The 15,022-nt window shown below is 42.2% G+C and overlaps 1 protein-coding gene across 2 annotated transcripts; it reads right to left on the reverse strand.

Moving 5' to 3' along the window:
• Positions 1-12,592: 12,592 nt before the first annotated feature.
• fgf20b (fibroblast growth factor 20b) lies at positions 12,593-14,915 on the reverse strand. 2 transcript variants are annotated; one of them, XM_086222532.1, is made up of 4 exons: positions 14,620-14,915; positions 14,211-14,517; positions 13,893-13,996; positions 12,593-13,730 (listed from the first exon to the last, which is right to left on the reverse strand). In XM_086222532.1, the coding sequence occupies exons 2-4, from the start codon at positions 14,503-14,505 to the stop codon at positions 13,485-13,487; spliced, it is 645 nt and encodes a 214-aa protein (XP_086078658.1). In that variant the 5' UTR covers positions 14,506-14,517; positions 14,620-14,915; the 3' UTR covers positions 12,593-13,484. The 2 variants fall into 2 exon arrangements, with proteins under 2 accessions (XP_086078658.1, XP_086078659.1); XM_086222533.1 differs by having other exon boundaries at positions 14,211-14,915.
• Positions 14,916-15,022: the final 107 nt, after the last annotated feature.

Genomic DNA, 15,022 nt, shown 5'->3' on the forward strand with positions numbered 1-15,022 from the left:
TTTACAGCTCTCGTCTGCATTTGTCGATGTACTTATCTGCAGTTTTGCGGTACAATACTGTTTCCATGCTTGGCTACTTTACACTCATTATTCAGGAACTACTTCTCCCTCATGTTGCTTGTTGCTACAATTAAGATGATGCATTTCATACATTAGATTACCAAAAGGTGATTCAATGAAAATTATTAGAGAGATAACCCTTAACTAGGTTTCTCCCCAGGAGCAACAATGACCAATATAATAACATTATATGAAATTCTCAGTGCAGACACCACTTTCACCAGTGTCTAAATTTTACACAGCTCTTCCAAGAGACCTGGTGAAGAAAAACAAAAATTTATAATCAAAGCAGTATTACCAGTACACAGGATGTTAGTTGTTTATACAGCACATGCTGGATGCACATTTAATGTCTGCTTCTCTGTGTCCCTATCAATGCTGGTATGGTAACACCTTTCTGTGTCAGGACAAAGGAATTCGGTGGTCCCTGTGAAAATAAACACTAACTGTGCAATGTATTACACCCGATAGTAAAACCTCCACTAATGACAACATAAACCCTCACCTATCTACCTTCAGGGCTTGGGATTGTATCTACTATTGTGATTGGTCACCACAGATGAGGTATGTTGTGGAAACGTGCATGCCTTTTGCTTCTCAGAAAATGTTCTTTGTTTGTGTCTGACAGGGGGAATGTGTGGCTAAGCATCCATGTGGCACTTTGAGCAGTTGAGATGAGTCCTCTGTATTTTCCTAATGTGCACAGAGAAGTACTTTGATCCTCCCAAGCAAGAGGGTATAAGCTATCGAGAGGAAATGGTCACAGTTTGTACTTGCTCATTTCTTTTTAAGGTAGTGTCAATGAATGTTTCAACCATGATCATGTTACCTACCAAATTTGACTTTGCAGTCTGTTTTTAGATATTTAAATAGTAGTCTCTTCTCAAAAAAATGCCTCTGGTTTCATTACATTGGAGAATTGGACCTGCCAGTAGTAAAGGACCGGGGCCAGCCTGACAGACTAAGGTGTGTTGGACCATTAAACATTATGATGGGGACATAAGTGTGTCAGACACTAAAACGATTGAACTCTTTGAAATTTTGTGGTTTTGAAGTCTACTATCTGCCAACCGAAGCAGACAATAGTCAAGTCAAGTCAATTTTATTTGTATAGCTGCATCCAGGAAAACTTTGTTGTGGCATGGGAACTGAACTTGTTATGCTCAGGTGAAACTCTAGACAGCTCGTTGATGGCATTTCTGGCCAGATGTATAAGGCAAAAGTTACCAGGACGTGGAAGGGTGCCTTGTGAGTGGAAGGAAGACGTGGAGGAAGTAGTAAGTCAAGTCAAGTCAGTTTTATTTGTATAGCGCCAAATCACAACAAAAGTTATCTCATGACACTTTACAAGTAGAGTAGGTCTAGTACCACATTCTTCAATGAGTTTACACCCAACAATTCTCCATCAGCAGCACATCCTGCAACAGCAGCGACGAAAACCTTCCTTTTAACAGGCAGGAACGTGGAGCAGATCCAGGCAAAATGGGGACCGCCCTCTGGTTTGACTGGTTGGGGGGAAAGAGAGCAGGAGAGTGGGGCAGAGACAAAGACAGATAATGGAGAAAGACAGATACACAGAAGGAAAGAGAGGGACAGAGATAAAGAGGGAGAGAAATGGAAAGAGACTGATGGACAGACGGGGACATGAGCAGGTGGTGCTACGGGTGGCAGCTTGAGCCTCTTCAGGTCTGTAGCCTCCACAAGCAGGATCTGGGATGTGGGGAGTCGGAAGGCTCCGGAGAAGAAAATGAGTTAGTAACACATGTGAGTATGACATATGTATAACACAAACAGGAGGACAGAGAGGAAAAGAGGAGGAGATAGAGGCCCGGTGCACCATGGGAAATCCCCGGGCAGTCTCAACCTATAGCAGCATATCTAAGGGCCAGCCTAAGCATCCCTAACTATAAGCTTTATCAAAAAGGAAGGTCTTAAGTCTGCTCTTAAAGGTAGAGAGGGTGTCTGCATCCCAGACCGAAACTGGGAGGTGGTTCCACAGGAGGGGAGCCTGAGAGCTGAAGGCTCTGGCTCCCTTTCTAATTTTATAAACTCTAGGAACCAGCAGGAACCCTGCATCCTGGGAGCGAAGGGTTCTAGCTGGGTAATAGCATCTCTGTCAGATATGAAGGTGCATGACTGTTGAGGACTTTATATGTTATGTAGCCCTTGCTAAAATAATGGGTGTATTTTGATGACAGAATATAAAGAGAGGACAAGTTCATAATTCATGGAAAGTTCATTGTTTATTCATGTGTTTAGAAAAATTATAAAAACAGTTAAAATCCAAAATAAGTTTAATGTTGTTTCATGTTATGGCCTATACTGAAAAAGAGTGAGTTCATTTGATATAGTGTTTTCGAAGTGTAATTACTTCATTATATTGTTTACACAATGCTATTTGCTAAGAGAGATGTCAGTCAAACGTGTCAAGATGTGATTGGCTCATTCAGAGTTTGGGGACACTCCAGGGAATGGCGTGTGCCGCCTAACGGAATGGGAGAAAAAGGAGCAGAGAGAAGAAGAGTTACCTTAACCCTGTTGAAGTTTTTGTTTTTTTTTAAATGTTTTTCAGAGGCTGAAGTTCTTGTCTTGAGGTGAACGGACAGTTACCGGATAAGACAAACTTTGTGACCTGGCCGAGAGGTATTGCCTTGCTGTGTGGAAGAGAGCTGTGGTGATGGAGCCGCTGCTAACCTGTTGCTAACGGATGGTGAGCTGCAAGCTGCGCCCGCCGACGAGCCGCCGTCCCCTTCCCCTCCATTTCCTTCACTTCCCTTTCGGACTGGCGGGAACATTGACTGTGTCTTTTATTTTGCTTACAGAGAGCGAAGCGGCCAGTTTGTTTTTGGCCCCAACGCACACGAGCATCGACACAGGCCTGCAACGAGGGTTTGGGGTAGTTATTTCAGATTATCGTGAGTGTGTGTGTGTGCTGACGTGTGTGGGTTCATTGCATTATTTACTCGCCATTTCCTGGTTATCATCTGGTGTGATTTACAAGTGATTTTACATTTTATTTGCTTCTATATGTTTTTTTAAACTAAAAATTCATATAACTAAAGAAAGCATTTACATTTAAAGTATTGTTGTCTGGTGTTTATTTACTCATGTCATATTTCATTTATTAAGCATAGCAAAAGGGAATATCGTAAGTTTAACCCAGGCCCCGTCCCATAGGTATTTGAGACGGTGCTACAGTTATAAGAAGAATTTTAAATTCTATTCTGAATTTCACAGGGAGCCAATGCAGAGAAGCCAGTATAATAGAGACATTGTCTCTTCCACCAGTTCTAGTCAACATGCGGGAAGCAGCGTTTTGTTTCAAAAGCCACAGACATAAGGGGCGTTGGGTACCTGTTCGTAACAGTTATGTCATTGAGGCTTCTGTAATCAATGCAGGGTCTAAGGGTTTTATCTTTCTCTTCCATGAAGAAGAAGCCAGCACCTGTAGGGGATGACGATGATCGGATGATACCAGCTGCCAAGGAGTCAGTAATGTATGCCTCCATGTCCTCCCTTTCAGGGCCAGAGAGCGAGTAGAGGCACCCCTTGGGAGGGGAGGTGCCTGGCAAAAGGTCAATGGTGCAATCATAGGGACGATGAGGGGGTAGAGACAAGGCCTTGGTCTTGTTGAAAACCTCACAAAGGTCATGATACTGGACAGGGACCACGGAGAGATCGGGCTGGCCTCAGGGAGGTAGAGAGTGGAGCTGTGTAGCCACCTGCTTCAGGCAGACCTCTTGACAGGCAGAGCTCTAACCACAGATGACCCCTGCCAACCAGTCTATATGTGGGTTATAGCAACAAAGTCATGGGTAGCCCGTATAAGAGGGAGGTGAGGTGAGGGCAGAACATGAAACTGGATGGTTTCATGGTGACCTCCAGACATGAGCAAATTGACCGGTATAGTTAGATGAGTGACCGTCCCCAGCAAATGACCTACAAGAGCCCTGGCAAGCATAGGACAAGACAGATGTGCCAGACTAATACCCAGCTGTTGAGCTAGCTTAATGTCAATAATGTTAGCATCAGCTCCAGAGTCAATAAAGGTGGACTGGACTTGGGAGAATTCAGGCAGAAGGAGCTTGGCTTCAAACAGAGGACGATCTAACACAGAGGGGGCTTTAAAAGAGGATGGACTCACCAGTAACTCCTCTACTACTGATGAGCCCTCCCTTTTACCGGGCAGTGAGAGATGTAGTTCCCCGATCAGCCACAGTACAGGCATAAATTGGCCTTGATGAATTGCTCTCATTCCTTGGGGGACGGACTGGTGTGGCCAAGCTGCATGGGTTCAGAAACGTAGGTTAAGGGCTGAGGAATGGCCGTAGACCATGCCAAGTTGGGGAAAGAACCTTGTGATGCATGGAGTGCATACATGAGTTGGGGGTGTTTCTCTCCTCTCTCTCTTGTGAGCCTGGATATGGAGGTCTATATTGATAGCAAGTGCAATGACATCATCAAGAGAATGAGGTAGGGGGTGAGACACAAGCTCATGCGACAGGAGTGTAGTTGAGGTGCAGGCGAAGGTCAGTATCATGAGATCCAGAGACATAGGGGCAGAGAGAGGCGTGGCCGAAGTGCAGGCAAATGTCGGTACCGTGAGATTCAGAGATGTAGGGGCACACAAAAGCATGGCCAAAACAAGCAGCAAGCCAGTACACAGGATAATGCTGGAGAGTCTTGCATGGGAGCATAACAATCTGACAGAGAGCTGAGGGAGAGGGAGACCTAAATAACATGGGGACAGGAGCAGGTGTTTGAGGCTGATTAGCTGAGGAGGTTGACTGAGGGAGTGAGTGGAGCTGTGTTCAGGGTAACAACAAAAATCGGTGGTGAGAAACTGCAGACCATGACAGTTCAACAATGCTAACTCATTTCTGAATAACTTTCTTGTGGCAGTATACAAGAGGATGCCTTTGGGATTTACAGACATGCAGGCATAGCAGTGTTAGTCTGCTCGTCCACTGTATTTGACCCAAACTACTGACATAGTAATGTAGAAGCAAAATGTAATTATGACCAAATTGCATTAACATCTGTAAATCAGTAGTCTTTGATACTGATCTTTGTTCATCTGCATACAATTTATGAGTTTTCCCAGAGATTTACATATGTTTCCCAGAAATTTAGCTTCATCCTTACCCTAATCATTGACCCAAAAATCTGCATTTTACCGTTTAGGAACACAGATTTTGTTCCCAACTGTACATGAACTCCTAACTGGTTTCAGTCTGCTAAATGTCCCCCAAATCAGATTAACCCCACCCCCTACCACAAACACACGCGCACACACATACACACACAAACACACACACACGAACAGACACTCACTCTCGCTATTAAATCAAGTGACTGAAAGTTCAAATAAATTTGGTCTTTGATATTCCTCGTCTAGCAGAGCTGTGGGAACACTGCTGTAGTCTGGAGCCTCTCTGCAGAATTAAGCAGTCAATAAGAAGTCATGATAAGTGTATCAGTTAGTACCTCAAACCAAGCAGTTGCTGTTTTGAATTTAGAGAATAACAAACAACATCATTTTGAGACTGTAAGAATATTCTGCGATCACAGGCAGGAATAATTGGTTTGGAAGAGGGCCAAAAGCCGGCGTTTCATCTCGCACTGTGAGCTTCAGTACATGTATGGCTAGAATGAGCTAAAATGGCCTATATGCGTGCAAGGTTTCACGGTAAATTCTTCTCACATATCAATTTTCTCTGCCCTGTCGTTAACTAGCTCCCTTTAAGCTCTCTTTTCTCTGCTTCTCCTCTGTTTTGTTATTTTACCTGGAGGTGCAGGTGTGAAAGGGTGAGGCCGTGGAAAAACATTTGATTCTATAAGCTTGTCATACAAGAATCCATTGACTGACCTCTGCATGTTGGCACACAATGACAAATGGGTTTGCAATTTTCCGCCTGACTGAGGGGCAACAAAGGACATGTCCACGTTCAGCAGTAGTCAGTGAGAGTACAGTCTTCCCATATCTGTTCCTTAAACAAGGCAAACAGCTTTACAAATAACTAGATTCTTTCGTTTCCAGATTTTACTTAACTTGGCAAAAAAGAGACAAGTACACTGGTGTATCAAGGGCATTATTCATCCTGTGAGCTGATGTCTTGATGAAGAGATAAAAGAAATTGTTTCGATGTAGTCCTCGAATGAGCTGCACACTCCATTCACATGGTCACCACTTTATGACACTGATATGGCAGACATGTTAGCAACTGCCAAAAGACACATCCAACAGACATGGAACAACATTAAGAGTAAAAAACAAACAAACCCCAAATAAAGTCTCCTTTTAGCCCTGGTTTTGTCTCCTCCATCGTCTCAGGGAAATATTTGTCTCTCGAGTAGTGAAATGCCTACGTTCCTCAGCTGGATGCTATCTTTGGTGCTAGGTTACAAGTGTCAAAGAGTTTTTAAGCTGAAAATAGCTGTGTCATACAACTGAAAAAGACACAGAGGAGAGCTAAGAAATACAAAACAATAAATTGGAAGATACCAAAATTTACTAAAATGCTCTGTACTGTTCTTAAAATGATCATGCTTGGGTTATACCACAAATTCCCTCTTTCACATTATACCATAATATATAGTAATGACTCACAGTTATTTAAAGCATCACATTGTTTGCAGAATAACTGAAAAAGTCATTGATAGATTTTGAAATATCGAGGGATGATAGAACTACATTTGAAGAACAATCAAAGAGTTAATGTCTTTGGCATTTGTCCACATGTTTTCAGGATTAAGCAAAGGCTATGTGGCTGAATTTGAACAATTTCAAAAAAATTGGTGGAGGGGTGTAGAAGATGAAGAACCCTATACTTTTTTGGGCAAATTGGTTAAAGCATGGGTGGCACTATGGAGCAGTGGTCAGCACTGTCACCTCACAGCAAGAAGGTTCCGGGTTCAAGTCCTGTCTCAAGCATGTGATCTTTCTGACTGAGTCTCCATGTTCTCCCTGTTCCTGTGTGGGTTCTCTCTGGTACTCCAGCTTCCTCCACAGTCCAAAGACATCAAGAGGGGACGAGGCTGATTGATACTCTAAATTGACTGTAGGTGTGACTGTGAGTGTGAATGGTTGTCTGTCTCTATGTGTTGGTCCAGAGATGGGCTGGCGACCTGTCCAGGGTGAACCCTGCCTCTTGCCTGAAGGCTGCAGAGATAGGCTCCAGCCCCCCCCCCCCCGACCTCAGTTATTTTCTATACTTTGATATACACTTCTTAGTGGATTGACCAGATCCTTCTCAAATTTACTCAGAAACACCTTGAGAACTTTGTGCAAGTTGTGCAAAGACTGAGTTCCTCTGAAACGGGTGAGTAGATGTCTAGAAGCTGAGTTTGTTGCTGTCATACTGTCACCTAGTGGTTACAAGAAGTTAGTCTGATGTAGCAAACATCATGTGATTTTGACATCAAAACAACAGGGCCTTTCATGATACACACACACACACTCACTACATATATATATATATATATATATATATATATATATATATATATATATATATATGTAGTGAGTGTGTGTGTGTCTGTGTGTATGTGTGTGTGTTCTTTAGCACCATCAAGTGAAAGGAAGCAATATTTCCTCAACAGTGCACACACTAGCCTGCTCCTTTCTGCAAAATACCAATATTTTCTGGTCTCATCTCCCTATCACTCTGCAGAACACCCACACACTCCATCTTGTTCATGGCTGTGAGGGCCCAACCATGAAGGTGCAAGTGGCTGAAAATTTGTTTTGGCAGGGGTATGCATTCTCAAAGTGCCCTTGTGGTCCTTTAATGGGTTCCAACTGATAAATGTAAAATAGAATTGAGCTGTTATAATAGTTGTTGGTTTTCACTTCTCCATGAGGCAGAAATTTGATGCTGATTTATTGCATACATGCATTGTTTTATTCATTGTTTTTTTTCTTCATGCTTTTATGTGCATATACACACATAAATTCCTGTGAAGTAAAGGAAAGATAATTTTGATCAAAAGAATATAATATCGATATAATAAATTAAATGTACATTTGGTAATGAATTTGAACCTCCCTTCTTCAGTTAGGTTTTAATGATGAGGGATTAAAAGCTTTTCTATTTGTCCATAATGCCAAATAGGTCAGGTGTGGTGTGCGTGATAAAAAAATGTGATGGCTGTTTGATATGTTTTTTTAAGTGGGATCTTCCCACACAATGAAGACTTCTTAATTAAGCTTTTCCTTTGTAAAATTTTAAATCAAAAGCTGACATATTAATTAATAACTAAATGCAGGCTATTCAAAACGCACCTCATCTTCAGACAAGTGTAGAAGAAGTTATCTTCTATGCACTGTATGCGGCATTGTTGTGTTTTTTCCCGAAGGTGTGGGGAATAGGTGGTGCGTAAACCCAGTTGGGATATAGAAGGAGTTTTAGGAACTGCTGAAATAAGTCAGATCAAATTTGATGAGCAGGTAAGTCCTGCAACATCGCTTGTGTTACCATACTCTGTTTTCAGTTCCTTTAGCAAATATTGCATCTATTATGCCATTGTTAACATTGTATTTTTTCAGAGGGATCATCCATCTTTTTCTTTATAAGTACGCTGTAGTGTTAATGACAGCTGGTTGTTCCATGCTGGTAATCAGTGTTTTCAGTGCCGATTAAATTGCCTCTAAAGCTGAGAAGAATGTTTCAGTGGATGCTGGGGAAATTAACCAGTTGACCTTTTTGTTTGACTCTAAAGATCTCCACACCCTGTTGGAGCGCACACTGTCAGGTGGCCCCAGAGTTGAGGAATCAAAGGCACCTACACACTGTTATTAATGTGAGGGCACCTAGAGACCCACAACCACTCATTTTGCCTGGCCTCAACACACACATTGTTATTGTCATGTTGCTGTCATTTTTGAAAAGATGATTTCATTTTCATAGACACTCTCAAACTAATACTACATCATGAAGCTAATCTTAATATCAGTCTTTGATTGTTGTAAAACAAAACAAAAAATCACCAGTGATCCAGATTGTGTTTGTGTGTGTGTGTGTGTGTCTGTTAGTACTTGGTTTTTGTTATCTATGGAGACTTTTCTGGTATAAACACTAACCTCTAGTACTCATTGGGACCAAAGTCCAGTCCTAATGTGATACAACATAATTTCTGAGTTCCTGGTTAAAGTAAGAGGTAATGTGTTAACTGAGGTTAAATTAAAGTTAGGCTCAGGCATCAATTGGTTATGTTTAGGATTAGGATTAGTGTTTGGCTTAGACTGTCCTCATAAATGGAAGTCAAAAGATAGCGAATAAGAATAGCTGCACAAACCTGTGTTTTTTTTAGTCTGTGTGTGTCTGTGTGTCCTGGCAGACTAGCCACGTGGTCCAGCAGGGTGATTATATTCTATAGGGATAACCAGTCATGGTGCTGAGAGCCTAATTGATGCCTCATGCTTTTCAGGGAGCAATTATGGCAGCCAAATGTCATAGCCTAATTTGTGCCTCTGTAATGTGGACACACATGGGCAGAAGAAAGGGTGACACAGCTGCTCCAGAGGGATTCTTACACAGGTTTGGTCAGCAGATGTGTGGGAGTGGATGTGGGGGGCTTGGGTGGGGATCGTTGCTTAAAGCTTGAAGAGAATGAGTCAGGAAAGAGGGGTTGATACGTGATTTCAGTTTGAGTTTGAGGTTCAAGAAGTAAAATCCTTCATTACTGTTAAATCCCATGCATTGAAATTCATGTGAAAGTATGTTAAGCAAAAACACCCAATGCTAATACAGCTGTGAGATTCTACAGTTTGTTTTCGTTTTAAATCGTAAGGATTGAAAAAAAAACTTCAATTATAAAAGTAACACATCCAAAAAGGGGTATTTTTTGTTTGCATTCAGAGTACCCACAAACAGGTGTCTTTCAGTGTTCAAGAAAAACTTTGACTTGAACTAAAAACAATCAAATTGTAGGTTTTCTGGTTTGGCACTTGTTCATGAGAGCGCTGAGCTTGATCAGCTGGTGCATGGTTGCTGCATGTGCTCATTAGAAAGGCACCAAGGTGAGGATGTTGCTGTGTAAAGAACCTTAAAACACTGATTTTTTTTAATCTGATGGTTAAGGACAGTTTTGTGTTGTTGATGGGAAGTTGAGTTAGCCTCAAGCTAAATATAGGTGGCTGGTTTTTCTGCATTCTGGAGTCACACAGACGTGATTAGGCAGTTAAAAACATGTCTTTTTGAGTTCTTGAAAGGTAAAATACACTTTGAGTGTAGTATTACTATAACTTTTGTTGATGATTCTGTTAAAGCAATTATATCTTATGTTGTTAAGAATATTAATATTTTTGGTTATTAGTCATTTCATTTGAATGTTTGGACGAAAAAGGCCACTTTGAATCCTGAAATGGGTAACTGAAAAAAAAAAGGACTTAGATTGAACATTTGATTGTATATTCTCCAAAATGTTTGGACGTTCAGTCAAGTTTTTGGATTTAATTAACCAGAAACATTCTCACTAGTGGACACTGTCTTTGGAGTAAATCAAATCCCTGATGCAGAAATATACAACATATCATAGCACATTACTATGTCACAAACTAAATCCTATTTATTTTCTGTCAGCCTGCCCCTGTATCCATGTGGTCTATTATAGATGTTACAGATGCATTCCTGAGCTCACCGCCCCCCCCCCCCCCCCCCCCCCCTCCTGGGTTGGTGTGTGTTCAGACAGTAAACACAAACACTGTCAGTCAGTTGCTCACTCTTTGTGCATTTGAAGACCTGAGAGACAAAACTCTCGCTTTTTGGTGTGCGCCACAACATCTAAACATGGTTGTTTTCAACAAATGTATCCATGGTGAGGCAAACAGTGGAGCATATTTTCCACTGGAGCTGACAACTGGGGATGTGTGTCAGAAAGTCAGATATGCTGGTCTGATTGCAGCTTGTGGAGCAAAAAGATTCTCAGCACTTTTGACATTAAAAATTATGTACAATGCAGCAAGTGTTATTTTTGTACTGCATACAATAGATGGATGGAGGGGGGATGTCTGAAGGCACTGGCTGCTGTTTTACCCAGATTATCTTTCACTGGACTGGCCTCAAAAATGTCAAATGCTATACTTACGCTTCTACTGTAATCCTTATAAACACACATGCAGCTGCTCACTTGTGCACACAGCAATTTACAAGGGAATAAACAAACAAGAAAGAGCCTGAAATCAACAGTTGCAGGATTCAAATGACATAAATCTGTAGACACCATCCCAGGGTAAACACAATCACAGGTTTAAAGAAAGAGGTGAGCTTTTTTGCCACCCCCCTGTCTTCCCCAACAGCAGCCAGGCGTCTAAAAATAGAAGCCATGCTCTCTTATAATTGGGAGCAGACAACAAAGCCTACGCATGCTAAGTTACACCCCCCCCCCCCAATGCACACTCACAATCTTGATTGGGTTTTCTCAAGAGTCATTTAAGGCCGCAGCTAAGATGAAAGTCAAGTAGCATCCATTAAGCATGTGAGGCTGCTTCAGAGTGGGTGCGGGTATGAGGGGTTTAAGTGTTTGCTGCAAGGAGTCACATGCCACCTTGAGGAGGTGGAGCAGGGGGAAATTTACCTAAAAACCAGAGCCAAAGAACACCATTTGACATAAGTATCTCAAGTCAGGATTTCAAGCCTTGATGATGACCTTCAAAAGGGGGATGAGGGGTGAGGTAAGGCAAAATGAGGCAGGTAAAAGTCCTGAACAAACTATTAGGTTATTTTTCTTGGAAGGTGAGACAGACAGGAATGACAGATGAACACACCCTGCCCATCACCTTGTGGGAAGCTAAAGAGAGGTGAAGAGTGACGGTATCTTTCCAAATACAAGCATCAAGAGTTCTGTATCATGCCGTAATCTCAGCATACATGTGTTTACACGGCGGACAGGGGATGTCCATGTGCACCCAGGTTATAATACACTCTGGATGCTGTCATTAATTGATGACAGAACTGTGTTGATGTTCAAGGTGTGCAGTTGGGAAAGTCCCAGTCAGCAGCATGCTGAAGACAGGAGAGAGTTGGCAGCGAGCTCGACTCCCCATATCAGGACACCCTCTGGCTCGCCATCACACGCATGATGAGATCACAGGCAGAGCTTTCATGCTTCAACACAGATCTTCTCCGAACCACCGAAGAAACAGATAGGAAATAGAGACTTCTTCAAAATAAAACTGTTGCTGCAGCTGCTAAATCCAACTATCGACTTCACTCAAAATGATGGGACAATCTTCAGAAGAGCCTCATCTCCCATGATCCCCTTGGTTAAATACAACTTTTCAACAAGCCCGCAATCTTGAAGCTGTCAGCAGAGGACACCTAATTCTTATCGCTCTTACATATACAGCTGCTAATGTGTTTGACCTGAGCTGAAGGTCAGATTTTATTTGGCCCAAATGGTATTACATCACCCCCCATTCAGTGTATTCTGGACTTAAGGTTTGAAGTTTGATGCATACCTCAAGTCTATGACCTGTCCATCAGCTTCCATAATGAAAGACAAAATTTATCTCATGAGAGACCAACATTTATATGGTTAAACTCTAAATGACAACAAGTAAAATTAAAATATTATTTTATCAAAATAAAGATTTAGTTTTTTTTTTTTTTTTTACAAGTGGACACCAAGAAAACATCATCACCTTTGATATTGACAGAAAAGGGTATCACATCGTGATCAATTTATTCTTTATTTTTTGTAGTTTAATGTAGACTGTGTTTATGACACATTACTTTGGCTAAAAGACACAAACTGATTCACAGTTGCCATATTGTGATAAAATGCATCTCAAATATAGTCTCCATATTTTGGGAATATGGTTCCTATATTCAGCCAGTATTGTCAGGATAAAAGACATATGTACAGTGTTTCAATCTTTACATAAGCGGTAAGAGTGGCCTTTCTATGTTGCTTATATCTAACTGTAAAAATATATTCTGAAATAAATAAATATATAACATAAATATATGTATCTAACATGAATAAATAAATTGTTACACTTTAAAAAAAAAATCAGGTAAGAAACAAAACAAAACAGATTTCCTTCAAAGTCCTTCTGAACAAAATAAAGCTATCTGACACCAAATAAAATCTTGTGCTGGTCCAGATTCCCAACTGATGAGACCATTCATCTCCTATTGGTCTCCTATTCCATGCAGCTTTAAGGGTCGTCCATCCCCTGAAACAAATGACCCCCTCATGCTGAGCGTGAAGGGGGAAAGAGTCAGACATTCTATCCTGGCTGCTGAGAGATGGCCTGTGCATTCCTACAAAGAGGCCCCATTGCCTTTATCCCTGGGCTTTTGGTCACTATCCTCAAGCCTGCACAGGCCACATCCCTGCCTGTTTCCATCTTCTCTTCGCTCCCTGCCTATGAGGGCTGCAGCAGTTACTCCTGACGCTGATTGGACCTCCACATGTCCTCAGCTGTGGCCAAAGAAATCCCTGTACAACTCAGGCACACGTTCGGGGTCCACAGGCCTGGGCAAGAAGTGAGTAAATTTCTGATGTCGCCTGGATTTAGTCCCGTCCCTTGGTGTCCCATCTTTATTTAAAGCCACAAAATATCGTGTCCCTTTGTCGCCGTGCTTATAGAGGTTGGAGGAGTATGTGTTGTACCAGTTCTCCTCAAACTGCTCCCTGAAGACACATTCAGCCGTGAGCTTTTCCTGACAACAAATTACAACAATAAGAGACATCCTGACTCACAGAAAAACATATTTCTATGAATCTATCTTTAAATCTTATATACTGTGAGGATTATGATGCCCATCATATGAACAAAAAGAATCTTGATATGGGCTGCAAGAATAAGAAAAGCTGGTACTTACAGAGCCATATAGCTCCCCCCTGCCATTCATCCCCAAATAGAGTCCACTGTCCACCCCTCGGATGCTTATCAAGCCGACAGCCAGGCTTATGAACTCCAGAATACCTGGAGAAGCACACAGTAGTTCAGTCTTTTTTAGAGATCAAAGATTACAGTTATCAAAGAAGACATAAATAACTGCATCAGCTTTGATACAAATTGTAGGAAAATGCATTTAAAAGAGGAGAAATATACCACTAAATATTCTTATTTACTTTTAATCTGATTTTTTCTGCTTTGCATTTGTTGTAATGTATAAAATTGAAAACAAATGCTGTACCAAAACGGCTATGGTCCTTTCTGGTCCCCGTCACCGTGCCATCTGGAAGTATTTCTAGATGAAACCCAGTTCTGCAGTACAACTGTCTCCTCCTGAGGATCCCTTTGAGGTGCGTGAGATCCGCTGTGGTGCTACGGGACAGCCTGTCGCCAGGTATGAGGTGGTCCCCCAGCAGCGTCGGACTGTCCCCAAGAGGGGTCAGGAGGAAATGGGACCCGACGTGTGTGATACCGTCAACGACGTGCAAGACGCCTCCAACTTCTCCCAGAGCCGCAGTAGCAGCAGAAGCAGCCATAGCGTCAAACCACTGCGGGCAAAGTTCAATAAAAAGAACCGGAGGGAGCGTTCACGGCTACCTGGTTGCTAATATCGCATATTTATGTCCACCTTCCTGGTATGAAACACTCACCAAATCTCCACTGTTGCCTGCGCAGGTCTCTCTACCACCGCGTCTTTATCAGGTTGATGTAAACTCTCATGTTGCATACCTGTTCAGAGCGGATGGTGATGACTCGTCGGGTCCGTGAAGCAGACGCACCGGAGTGGGAGTCAGGATTAGGGGCTGGGGAAGCGCTGCAGTGCAGGTGAAGGAGCTCCTGTAGCTTTTGCGCTCAAAGTGGCAGCAGTGGTGGTGAGGCAGGTGCAAAAACACAGGACTGGAAATGGGCGGGGCTGCCACAGTTCAAATGTGCCCTGGCAGGATTCCTTACTTCTCCCAGGAGACATGAGGAAGAGCTTCAAAAAGTAGAAAGTCTAATTCAACATGTAAACATAATACTCATCCACGACAGATCAAAAATATCGCGGTGTTT

Source organism: Aulostomus chinensis, chromosome 13 (genome assembly GCF_037954235.1).
Source record: "Aulostomus chinensis isolate RoL2024-O1b breed Wild chromosome 13, RoL_Achi_v1.0, whole genome shotgun sequence".
In the NCBI taxonomy this organism is placed as follows: Eukaryota; Metazoa; Chordata; class Actinopteri; order Syngnathiformes; family Aulostomidae; genus Aulostomus; species Aulostomus chinensis.